This window comes from Apus apus, chromosome 8 (assembly GCF_020740795.1).
Source record: "Apus apus isolate bApuApu2 chromosome 8, bApuApu2.pri.cur, whole genome shotgun sequence".
NCBI classification, from domain to species: Eukaryota; Metazoa; Chordata; class Aves; order Apodiformes; family Apodidae; genus Apus; species Apus apus.
Genome location: NC_067289.1, coordinates 7,126,924 through 7,139,998, shown reverse-complemented (window position 1 = coordinate 7,139,998; position 13,075 = coordinate 7,126,924). Strand labels below are relative to the sequence as shown.

At 41.0% G+C, this 13,075-nt stretch overlaps 1 protein-coding gene across 2 annotated transcripts in view; it reads left to right on the top strand.

The window, feature by feature from the left end:
* Positions 1 to 13,075, top strand: part of SPSB4 (splA/ryanodine receptor domain and SOCS box containing 4) — a 131,126-nt gene that overhangs the window by 59,134 nt on the left and 58,917 nt on the right. For both annotated transcript variants that reach the window (XM_051626968.1, XM_051626967.1), the window contains exon 2: positions 11,038 to 11,894. In XM_051626968.1, the coding sequence (XP_051482928.1) occupies positions 11,201 to 11,894 (694 nt within the window). In that variant the 5' untranslated portion in view covers positions 11,038 to 11,200. The remainder of the gene's footprint in view (positions 1 to 11,037; positions 11,895 to 13,075) is intronic.

Here is a 13,075-nt window from a genome sequence, read left to right as displayed (position 1 = left end):
GAAAAGAGCTCTCTGAAGGTCAGGAAGAGTCACAGCCTTAATTCTTAAGAAGAGAAAACCCAACAGGGACACACAAATAAAGCCTTTCATTCTTTTACACAGTGAGATGAGTTTGGTGTAGAGTCTTGGGTCTCAATGACTGATGAAAGCCAGCTAGCTTTTATGAACCACTCTTGCCGAATGGAAATTACTTTGGGGATGTTTCAGCTTTTTGTGAATAGTTGAGTCCTAGTATGAGAGCAGACTTAAGTCCATCAGGAAAACTGCATGATTAAGCAAGGCACATGTGGCTTCCAGGTATTAAAGTAGCTGACTATGGGGTGTGCAAGGAAAGAAGGGAAGGAGGGTAGAAAGGAGAGGGACACTGGAACAGACCGGGATTGTAACAGAATGCCCTTTGCTGTAAATCTGTGGTGAAGATGATATGCAGGGGAATTGAAAATACCTGCTTTTCTTTCTTTCTCTCACTGTGGGAGGAGATCACTGTTCATGAGAGAGATTCTGCAGGTAGTTAGAAGCTTTCATAAACTTGTGGATTTTAACACTCCGTTAAACTTCCATACTGTGTAAATTACTGTCTTGAAACTTGGCTCAGTTTTTGATCTGTCCTTACTGTAAACTGTAACAGAGTTAATGAGAAATATAAAAAGGCACAACTGCTTTTGATCCCATGATTCTAGCAGCAATTTCCATGTCTGTACAGCACTTCTGGGCAAAGTATATGTCAGTTTGTCTTCTGAAAGACTGGTTGAAGCTTAAAACCCCTCAGATTTCTACTGCCTTTAGATACTCTTTTTTGAGAACCTCTTGGCCAAAGAGCTGGCATTCATTCCTCTACTGAAGTAATTAGTAGTATTTATGCAGTATCCAGTGTGGTTTTACATTTGACAGAGTGGGGTGGTTTGTGTGTGACTTCAAAGTCTTTTGCAATAGTAAACCACAGTTTGCTTCATAAATGCAAATTTGCATTTATGCTGATGTAAATACTTTGGTTAGACATCAAATTATCCTGGAAGGACACTTGCGTTTATCAACTCAGTTCTATCCTGCCTGTGCTGTTCTTGAGGATGTGGTAAACAAAAACAATTCTAGCTCTGATAAAGTTGAAAAAAGAATAGTTTTCCCAGTATTTATTTGGGGATGTGGGCCACAGTGAGTGTATTATGGTTTTATTACTCTATTATTTAATACGGTGGAAATCAAGGTGGTCTGTATAGCCCAGTGTAATCTAGGAGACTTGTGTTCCCAGAATTAAAAACTATGAACAATTTGTTGTTGTTTACATTATACTTGTTGATGGAGCTCAACTTGAATTTACAGATGTGCTTTCTCTTGGTGCATAGTGCTGCTGATCCAAATATAGACTAAGCGTATTTTTCTTCAAGGCAAAGCCCGAGTTATTGGAGAATTGGTGTCTGGCAAATTCAGAGTATCTTGAAGATTCTTTGCAATAATATCAAATAAGGTTTTTGTTGTGCAAAGGTGTATTGGAGCAACCTTATTTTTAGACTTCCAGAATGTGGTGCTAGTTAGTTTAATTCAGTGACAATACACCTAGAGATTGAGTATTGATATCTTCTTATTCATACCAAAACTTGCATCTGGTACAGTTTTCTTCCAAATAATTTTCAATCCTTTTTTTTTTTCCCTTCCCCCCCCCCCCAATGCATTAAAGAATGAAACAGGATTAGTAATTAATTGTTACAAATCAAATGTCACTTGAAAACAAATTCTCTGTGGAAGACTGCTTAGCAGTGGGAACTTCAGTACGTAGATATTTTAAGAAATACAGAGCTTGTGCTTGAGCCTACAGATAATAATCGGTGTTAAGACTTCTGTAGGTAGGCACAAAGCTGATTAATTTTTATCCACACCTCTATTCGGAAGTCCAGTGTGGGTTTTTTGAAGTACTTTCCTGTGGCCAAAAATACATGGAATTGTTGGCAGTTGTAACATGAAAACTTTCTTGGATGTACACTGGTACGTCAATGGGAAAAAGATGTAAATGCTACTCATAGTAGCAAATTATTTCGCTATGTTTTTTCCTAGTTGGAGGCTCTCTCTGGTTTTAGTACTGGAAATACATGCTGGGATACTTTTTCTCTGTAGAACAGTATTTGTCTGAAAAGGCAGCCTTTCTGATTAACTGGCTCTAGAACAGTGAAAGATCCAGAAAGAAAATAACATGCCATGAAGCCCTGTCTTCAGAAGGAGTCACCTACTCTTGAGGTGGGGGCGTAACTGACTGTAAATCTTTTAACTCCTTAAGTCCCTGTGGCCTTTCCTAGCCTCTCCTGCAGTACCAAGTAAGTGCCCTATTTCCTAAATTAATAGCAAACACAAACGAAAATACTACTCTGTGAAATGAGAAAGCTTTTATGTGCATAAGGAAAATCAATTTTGTTGCTTGGAGCTCAGGCAGTTTGTTTCTATATTACTTTGTGCATCATCCTCATTTGTCTGTGCTATTGTTCTCTAGTGACAGATGGGCTTTAGCAGAGGCGTGTGTTTAAGGCAGATGAAATTCATTGTTGTTGTTTAAAAAAATGCATTGAGGTTTTTTTTGAGAAAACACTTATTTAACAGGAAGTTGGTTTATCTATTTGGTAGTGCTGAAAAGCTGTATGTAGCTTCGGTTGTCACCTCACCTGGGAAAGAAAAATCACCCCCATAATCTGAATTTGTGATGATGCTTCCTTAAGATTATATTAAGTCTATTGACTTCATTTCTATTCTTTAAAATAAGCCACTTTAGAAACTGCAGGACTAATGACGTGTTCCTTCCTGGATTTGTGTCCTGTGGCTGACTTGAAATCTTCAGGACACTTTGCCTGCAGTTGTGGCTTTGAAATGAGCTCATTCTCTTCCGGTTTCCTTGGCAAGATCTGAACTCGCAGCCCAGTCTGATCTTCCATGGGGTCACTTCCAAGATGTCTCTCTTTTCCTCATCTGCCCCCCTGTAGGAACATAGTTGTCTTTGAGCCTGCTGCTGTAGTGTCAGATTTGGCTGGTGGTGGCTATTGACTGAAATGGTGAAGGTTGAGAGGGGTGCAGATGGTGTGATTGTGTAAGCCTATTTTCCTATTAAACAAAAGAATATGCTTTTGTTCAGGATTGAACTTGTTCTCCTGTGTTCATCTCCTACATGTCTGTGCAAGTACAATGGCTGGGTTCCCTCCAACCCTGCCCTCCCCTCTCCCAACCCAGTCCTGAGCAGAAGGAATGGGCCTGGGCCCTGCAAGTGTTCATGGCTCCCCTATAACAGATCACCCGTGGTTTGTCCAAGACAGCCTTTTGGGCATCATCTTCCACTGACTGTTTAACTTGCTGCAGGGGGGAGAATGTCTTCGACTCTTGTCTGTTGTGTTTGGCCAGAAGCACAGTATGTTTTTTGTCACTGGAGTTTGGCAGCACTGTTTTGGAAGTATTAAAGCCACCCAGGTCAGATCAGGATCTGCCTCTAATTAGCTGCTTCAGCTAGAGCATCTGATAAGTTTGCTTCTGGCCCACCAATGGTGAGAACATCTGACAGGTATCGTTTGTATGCTGCCACTTTAGTTCAAGTGAGGATGAAACAAAGTAAGTCTTAAAAGCAAAATATTATGAAAGTACTTTGGCCATTCCAGAAGCATTACAAATTTTAAGCTGTTAGTGAATGTCTGTTTGTAGACAAAAAAGGTTGAGGCAAAGCACTCGACTCATCTGCTGACTGCAAAAAAGGCAGACAGGCAATGTGAGAGTGGAGCCAACTCTTGTAGAGTCTGGTAAGTCTACAGCAGCCCTGTGGTGGAAAAAAAAGGCAAAAAAAAAAGCTGCTGTTAGTGGGTGTTCCTTCTTATCCCCATCCTCATCATGGTGCTGCCCCTAGGAAACCCTTCATGGTTTATGAAGACTTAACAGGCTTGTGATACTTTGACATGTCTAATACTATGACTGGTCCTTGAACAAAGGGGCCAGATTTTTACCAGAGCATAATGTTTACAGTTTCTGCAGTTGCAGTAAAGTTCTGGTGTTAAGCTGGATGAGCTCTTGTCTGACTAATTGTCACTTTCAAAATGGCTGCATCGAGCATTCAGGAAAGACAGGAAGGTATTTACTGTAACAGAGGGGTGGCTGAAGCATGGAAGATGCCTCATTTCGTGCAGGAAGGGTGAGGAATATGTAAGCAGAAGCTCATGGCTTTGCCCCTTAGGGCGGCTTGAAGTGACTGTGGAAATTCTCCCCACAGTTTGGGCTGCTGCTTAAATAGGTGGTTCTGCCTTTGAGCTCTTTATTTTTTTCTCTCCCCTGCCTTATGCTAGACAAGTGTTCACATGACTGTCTGATGTGCCAGATCAGAGGGCTTATCCACCTGAAAATAACCTGGCAAAATAAAATAGGAGATTTTACCTATTTAGCTTTCTGAGGCAGACTCATCTCAAGGCCATTTGAATGCAGGTGGCTGCAAGACAAAAGGGAAGGATGAATAGAAAGGGGTGGTAGAGAGAATGTAGCAGCTTGGACATCTGTAAGCTTATGGTAATTGTGAAATCACATGGGTATTCCTGTTAAATACCCTGAAAAGAAAGGAAATGTTTCCTCTAAGTAACTTTAGAACTGGAATATTGCTGTTTTAAAATACTTGCATAGTAAAAAAAAAAAAGTAATTTTTATGGTATTATGTTACTGTATTTGTTTTTCAAATAACATTGCTGTCTCCTAACTGAGCAGGCATTATGCAAAAAAACTTTACAGAACAGAAGTGGGTTTTTGTCATCTTTCATGTTTCTTCAGAATATAAATGCTTGCATTTAAAACCAATTTTCAGTACCAGAGAGGCAAATTCCAGAAACACATGCAGAGACATGGAAGTCATAGAAACAACCCAAAACCTCAAATCAGCTCAGTTCCAAAGTACAGTAGATGAATGTATTTAAAAATATACATTCTGCTGTATTCATAGCTGCTCAAGATTCTTCCTGAATTCCTCATCATATGAGTAAACTGCTTCTAACTCTGGTGGTACAGATGGTATTTCAGATTATTCTAATTCCAAGCAGCTAAATGCACAGTCTCTTTTAAATAACAAGCTTATCTTGAATTTTGAAACAATTACATTTTTGTAACATTACAAAACAAGTTAGCCTTTATGGAGGAATGTCCTTGGGATTTTCAGGATTTGCATTCCTTTCAGGAATTGAAGGCATGACTTACTGCTGCATTGTTCATCCCACATGTTAAATGTCATTTGCTAAGTGTACATGCAGCATAAAATTTTATCTCTAGCACAGGACAGTTTAGGGTATCCAGGCATTTTGTCTGGTTTCATTGTTACTGTATATTCCCAGTTTGACAAAGAAAGCCAACATTGTTCAAAATGGGCAATAAATCAACAGTATTGGATACCAGGATATATAGTTAAATCCAAGCTAGCCAATCTTTTTAGGGTGCCAAAAATGTGTTTAATTCATTGTCACCCTCAAAACAGTGTTGTCATGGTTATGAAGCTGTTTGCAGAGTGGGAAGAGTTGATAGACACTGGGCTTCATGCCTTTGTATTGTCTGGGTAGACGTGAAAGCCCTTGTTCTTGAACTTATAAACCCTTCATCAACTTGCCCAGCACAGCAGAGCTGGTGTTTTTCTTCTTCCTGTTCCTCAGGGTTAGATTCAGAGTACTCAAACAGTTGGAGTATTGGTTCTGTTCAGGCATCTGGGGCATGAACGATTTTGGTGCCCATGGAGAAGAGGCCTTGGTTCAGGGCCTCCTGTTGGAACTCTCTTAGTGTTCAAAAGTCTTTGCTTGCTGGTGACAAAGCTGATGTTGGCAGGGGTGGTGGCAATGACAATGAGTGAGGTCTGGCTGCAGGACAGAAAAAACCCAACAAGGGTCAGTAGTAAAAAGAGTGGAAACTGTTGTGTGCAAGTTTGAAATGCTGGTAGATGAGAGATCTCCTTCTCTGCCTTTTCTGATAGACAGTTTCACTGACCAGTATCATAAGTTGGGACTCACCTAACTTCTCACTTTTTTTGGTGTCAATTAGCAGGATTAACTTCAGACAGACCACATTCTCACTGTACTTGCGAATTGTGTTTGTGGTGTTCTCTCTGATTCCTGTTCCTTATGCTTTCTGCACATCTGGTTCATGATAACGTAGAGGGAAATATTACTATGAAAGCTGACTTTGCAAAAAGCGTGTTTCTTCTATCAGAAGTTACGTTCTGCTAATAGTGAATTGTTTAAAAGCTCACCCTATTTAGTTACAACAAAGTGATGTCCCAGCAAGCCTTTGTCTGGCAAGTATAATTTGTTTTTTTTGTTGTAAGTAATTTCCCTAAATATTTTGGTAGTCTTCATGAGGACACTACTAAGCAACATTGACACACTTTTCCTGTTTGGAGTTGGCTTGTTCTTGTACAGTATGTTTAATCTCATAATTGTATCCTGACAAAGTGTGGCTTGAATGTGAAACTGAGACGGAAATAATTCAAGTTACAAAAACTAATGGTCTTCTCAACCAGAGATTTTCATTGGCTACAGGAGGATACGAATGTGTGCTTCTTCTCTTCCCATACAAACACTTTCTTTTCCACAAAATACCTGTTGTCACAGGCATAACTGATGGAGTTTAGTGTTACAGTTGTAATCACTAAACAGTTATAACGGAGACATTACATATATTAAACCAGACTGAAATATTTTCTCATTTCCTAACTTCTGTGGTGGTTTGAAATTACTAGAAGAGCAAAGTTTGGGAAAAAAAAATCAAAGCAAATCTGTGCAGTGAAAATGTGTTTTCTTTTAATTTCAGAATATTTGTGTCTAGTGAGAAGATGGAAGTGAGGAAATCTAAGGTTGTCTGAGTAGTATAAGATGGCAAGAAGTCACAGGAGTTGAATGACAGTGCTGTGCTTTGGCAAGTTTTTATTAATTAAGGAGAAAGTGAGAAGGTTTTACAACCAAATATTTCTGTAAAGGGATTGAGTAGTACTTAACCTGAAAGGAATAATCTTTCATCTTTTCAGGTCGACCCACAGGTTGTGCTAATCACACATAGTGTGGCCATCCGGTCCTGCAGACAGGAGGCCAGTTTGGGCTACCCTTGCCAGGTGCACTGATGGTCGCTTTGCTTCCCCTTGTGAGTGTCGTGTTCGGCTTCCCCAGCAAGTGCTGCTGGGTGGTACTTGTGTAGCTCTGCAGGGAGAAGGTGCCTGGAGACAAAAGTAGTGTGAGTGTGACGTTTCCAATGCTTCTGCGTTGGAGTACGGTATTACCAGTGAAGTAGGAAGGGGATGGTTGTCTGTGGGGACAGGCTGGGACCTGGTAAGCTATGCTCCTCCAGCAGCAGCTTCTGGCAGGGTGGAGGTCAAGGTGATGCCTCTGCTGTCATTCCTCACCTCAGTGTGGGTCTCTGCCATCTGCTTGGTATGGATGGAGAGGATGCAGACCAAGGGAATAGATGGGCTTGGATTTGAGACAGGTTACTCCGACGGGGAACCAGTGGGACCATGGTGAGCTGCCAGGAGGACTTTCTGTATGAGTTGCTCCCTGCGGAGCTCGGTTTAATGTTGCATGGGTTGTGAGCAGGAGGCATGTTGCAACCCCTCACTGCCTCCTCAGATAAAGTTTTCATGTCAGCTACTGCTAAACACCAGCAACCAGAGCTGGTAGATCACAGCTAGCATGGGGTTACACCTTTATTACTGTACTGGCACAAATGATTACATGTTGATTTTATTGTTGTTGTTTTTTACATTTAATTGTTCAAGTCCACAGATGCTTAATGGGGCTGCTGTGGCTATAAGTGGCCCTCTAGCAGAGACTGAAAACAGCACCAGAGGCACAGAACTGGGATGCAATAATATGAACATATTAATATTAACATATCAATATGTTACAGTGGGTGGGAGAAAGTATTTGATGAAAAGAACTTCTGCGTCTTGAATCCACCAGTACTTTTCAGATTTTTATGTTATTCTGCAGTCCTATGTCCATACAAAGCTATTTGGCAAAATGTTACATTATATAATGAAATTGCATGGTAATGTCTGTATATAAAGAAAGGTCTAATATTATGAGATTCAGTTTCAAACCAAAGTACTTACTGTGTTCCAGAGTAAAGGCCCAGTTGTTTAAGTATCAAGGTACTTAAAATGAAGCATTTTATTCCTCTGAATTACTGATCTATTAGCAGTCTATTTATGTTATAGTTTGGGGCACATTAGGAAGAATGTTTGTAGCTTGCCAAGTGAGTCACTTTGGTGTTTATAATCTCTCGGTGATTTGCCAGGTAAACCTCTATGCCAAGTTTAGTTTCTCAAGTGATCAGGAAATGATACAGGAGGATGTACTGAGGACTTCCCCACCACCTCCCCTGAGCACCCTAACAGGAACACGATGATTGTCTTGTGCTTTAAAGAGGAAATTATCAAAGGCACGTAGAGCTAAATCTTACACAGATATCACTGTGGTTCCCTTTGAAAATCTGACATTTTCCCTTTTCGTGTCATAGAATCATAGAATATCTTGGCTTGGAAGAGGCATCTAAAGGTCATTTAGTCCAACCCTGCTAAAAGAAGCAGGGACATGTCACGCTAGAACAGATAGCTCAGAGCTCCATCAAGCCTGACCTGGAATGTCTCCAGGGATGGGCCCCCCACCTCCTCTCTAGGCAACCTGTTCCAGTGATCCACCACCCACATATTAAATAACTTTTTCCTCATGTCCAACTTAAATCTACCCTTCTCTAGCTTGAAACCATTAACCCCTTGTCCTATTGTTACATGCCCTTGTGAACAGGTCTTCCTCAGCCTTCTTATAGGCTCCTTTCAGGTATTGGAAGGTTGCTATAAGGTCCCCCCAAAGTCTTCTCTTCTTCAGGCTGAACAACCCAAAATAGCCTTCTTTCAAACTCAAATAATAATGTGTTTTAAAGGAATTACCTAATCCCATAGCATGGATTCTCCTAGGAAATCTTACTTACCTGATGACATTTACAACCTGTTGCTTCCCTGAGTGGATATTAGCCTCAGTATTTCATTCCTCCTAGGATTATTAGTATGGAATTAATTATTGAACTAGCAAAATTTGCCATTTTACCTTTGAAACAACCGATGAGTGCTTCTGTAGTAGTGGAAATGGCAAGCATCAAGTTAAATATAATTACTGTTAAAACTTTCAGATTCTTTTTACATGGTTTGAAAAGAAGTAAGGGGAGTTGTTCAAGCTGATTTCAAATGGGGTGATTTTCAAGTTGTGGAACTGTTTCAGTGAGAAGCAACTCCCGTCAATGGTTCTGAATACTCCTGTAGCATGATATGAGGGACTTGGGGGCTTATGTTTAATTTTTATTTTAAAAATCAAATTAGGTGCAAAGAGATGGTTGTTTTATGCTCGGATGTGCACGTATACCCATCTGGGACCAACTACTAGAATATAGTGTTTTTATACAGAAACTTATCTGTCACATGGATTTGAAAATCAACCTTTTACTCCTTTGTTTTGAAATGAAGCTTTCATATAACTTGGGCATTGTCTCATTTCTGTTTTGAATAAATGCGGAAAACACTTTATATGGAATTGGCCACTGTAAATACTATAAGGACTTCATTCACTTCTAAAACATGGTTGGATAGTATTTTCCTAGACTTCCCTTTTTATTTCCTTGTGGGCTCATGTTTCCTACTGGTTGTCTTTCAGCAGTCTTTGCAATGAAACAGTGTATCTGAGGTAGAAGTTCTTTAAAAGGAGGAATATGGACTTTTGACTGGTCAATTAAAGTCTTGCAAGATGTTTTTTGCAAGACATCTATGCCCCTCTCTGCTGTTTAGTGCTTTCTGAAAACCAGCTGTCACTTTGGCTTTTCAGGATTTTGAGAGTCTAGTGACTGTTCCTTCTTATTTAAACACTTCATCACTCTGTCAGTAAATACAGTGGGTCTCCTCCGCTATATTTGAGCATACCTGGAGTTGGCACTTCCTTTGCTGGAAGACAGAAATATGTCTGCTGGTGGAGGTACTTTATTTGATCCCATGTCAGGCATCTACTTGAGTTTATAGGACTTTGTCTTCATTTTTATCCCTTGGTATTTTTAGAGGTTCTTGGCTTTCCTTTGCACTCCATCTGAGCTCTAAAAGGTGAACGAATCTAACTTATCCAGGCTGCAAAGAATGTTTCCTGGGTGCTTTTGACCACTTCCAGTCACATTGCCATATTTGTCTGTGGAAGCACAGAAAGAATAGATTTCGAAATCGTGTGTTCCCATTAATGTGTCTTACAGTGTTCCACTCCTTCATATCAGCTTAATACTGTAATGCAGGAACTGTGGATCGGCCTGCTGTGCAGTAGGATAAAGAAATACCCAGTTGTAGTAGCTGCCCATATAGATGAGTCTTCTGAAGAATTGAAATTGCCGTTCTTAATTTGTCCTTCCATGCCTCCTCTACCCTCTTTACCTCTATTCTTTTTTTAGATCCTTTATAAAAACTAAAGCTTGATGAAATTTTGTTTTATTAAAGGACAGGGCATATTGAAAGTAAACAGATACAATTTGCAGCTGTTTGCTGTTGGCAGCATTTGTTTTAATAATGACACAGAAGCTGAAGCCCTGTGTCACCAGGGCCCAGGGGAGACAGTAGCTAGAAATAAAAGGAGACTCTGACTTAGTGTGTGTTTTTGAGACTGGAAATCAAAAGCACAAGTGAAAGTGAAGCTGCCTTTCAACGTCACGTTGATTGCTGCTGCTGGGGAATAGCATGCACCTTCTTTGGGGCTGCTGTGAACTTGGCCAGACAAAATGGGTGGAAGGGCAGAAGGTGGGGAATGTCTGCATCCTATGATGAATTGGAGGAAATGACTGTCTGCGCTCTGTATGCTGGTGGGCTCAGAGTATCCTGCTGGCAGGCTGGTTAGTGCTGCAGGATACTGAGCAAGAAGTGGTGAATTGTCAGCTTTGGTGTTTAAAATAACTAGTAGGGATGAGAAGAAGTTCTTGAAAAATATTCTGTGGCTTTTCTGTTGGCTTTCTTAAACTAACTGGAAACTTTCTCCTTTCTTTCAGGAGCATTTCTTTCTGTGAAAACATTGCTGCTAAAAAGCTCCAAACAGGAGAAGTAAATCTAGTCAGCTTGTCAGGTCACTGGCTCAGTGTAAAAGTGCTTTCATGAGGTAACGTTGGGCCAAAGTCAACTTTTCTTTCTCCTTTGTAAACCTGCAGCCAAGCAATGGGCCAGAAAATCTCAGGGAGCATAAAGTCTGTGGATGTGAGGGAGCCCTCGTATAGACCTGTTAAACGAGAGCTGAGAGGCCCAGATTTTTGCAAGCCGGCACGACTGGACATGCTGTTGGATATGCCCCCTGCCAAGCTGGAGGTCCAGTATAAACATGCCTGGAACAATGAAGATCGCTCCTTAAACATATTTGTGAAGGAAGATGATAAACTGACTTTTCACAGACACCCGGTCGCCCAAAGCACAGATTGCATCCGGGGCAAGGTTGGCTACACAAGGGGCCTGCACGTCTGGCAGATCCACTGGCCCACAAGGCAACGGGGAACTCACGCTGTGGTGGGGGTCTCCACGGCCGACGCTCCGCTGCACTCGGTGGGATACACATCGCTGGTTGGAAGCAATAGTGAGTCGTGGGGCTGGGATCTGGGACGCAACAAACTCTACCACAACTGTAAAAACCAGCCTGGGGTGACGTATCCTGTCTTTTTGGAACCGGATGAGTCATTTGTACTCCCAGACTCCTTACTGGTGGTTTTGGATATGGATGAAGGGACGCTGAGCTTCATGGTAGATGGACAGTATCTTGGAGTGGCCTTCAGGGGACTAAAAGGGAAAAAACTTTACCCCATAGTCAGTGCAGTTTGGGGGCACTGTGAAATTACAATGAGATACATCAACGGGCTTGACCGTAAGTGTTACCGTATTTCTTCATTACACTTTCTTTCCTCTTTTCTTATCTAGGACTTTTTTTCTTTATCCTTATGTTGTGAACAGAGTGTGCTGAGGGGTAGGGGACTGTCCACTGTGGCATCCCATAGTTACTGCCCACAATTAGTAGCTATTACTCTTCTGTTTTTTAATGATGATAGGGATTGTATAAAAATATTTTCCCTTTTGGCAAGCAGGGTGACAAGAAATCTGTGTGCAACAACACTGAACAGACTGAGAAAAAAAGATCTTGAGAAACTTGCTCAGTATATTTATAACAGTAAAACTCTTGTTTACTGGAGGATATGTTTTAAATCTGTGGTTGTCCAAATAGGATTTGTGGATCCTGTAAAAATTTCCTCTAGTAGTGGGAACTCTTACATGGTGTGCATAAACATACTTGAATTCAGGCCAGTAGGCTTTCTTCCATGGCTGCCTTTCCAGGACCCTCAGAAGTAGCTATGGATCCTCAAGAAACCTGGGAGCTCAGGTCAAATACTGCTTTCAGTGGTTCTTCTGAAAGAGAGCTCTGTTCCTTGGTTCATTTTAGTAGATGTTCTCTCAGGGTATTTTCTTATCCAGAAACAGGGGGGTTTGGATAAGCATATTAGCTATTTTTGATCTAAAGAGGTAATATCGAATCATTATGTAGTAAGGAGCAGCATGTTGCTGTGACCTTGCAGTAGCAGCCCACCAGAAGATGAGTTGCAGAAATGGATCTTGTCCAGTTCTTCCCACTGCTCGGGAAGCCGTGCGCCCTGCTGCGTCCACACGCAGCTCAGAGGACATTCAGTTCTGCCCAGTTATCTATGGTTGGTTTATCAGCTGCTGTGAATGGGGGAGTGGGAGGCTGAAGCAGGTAGCAAGCGGAACTTCATTCTTTTTTAAGACTATTATCTGAGCCACAAGGAGGAACCACAAATATCAATATATAGACATAACAAAAATAGTAGAATGAAGGAAATGTTCATGGGTTTTGGATTTTATGAATGGAACTTGGTCTTAGAAAAAGAGGAAAATAGCAATGTCTGCCTTTCACTTTCTAAGGGAATTTTCTTTTCAGTTAGGGTGGGGTGGGCTGATTTTTGTTTCTGTAAAAAATTAATTCTCTGCTCATTAGCCTTCTATCTGACATACAAAGTAGAAACATAATGAAATCGT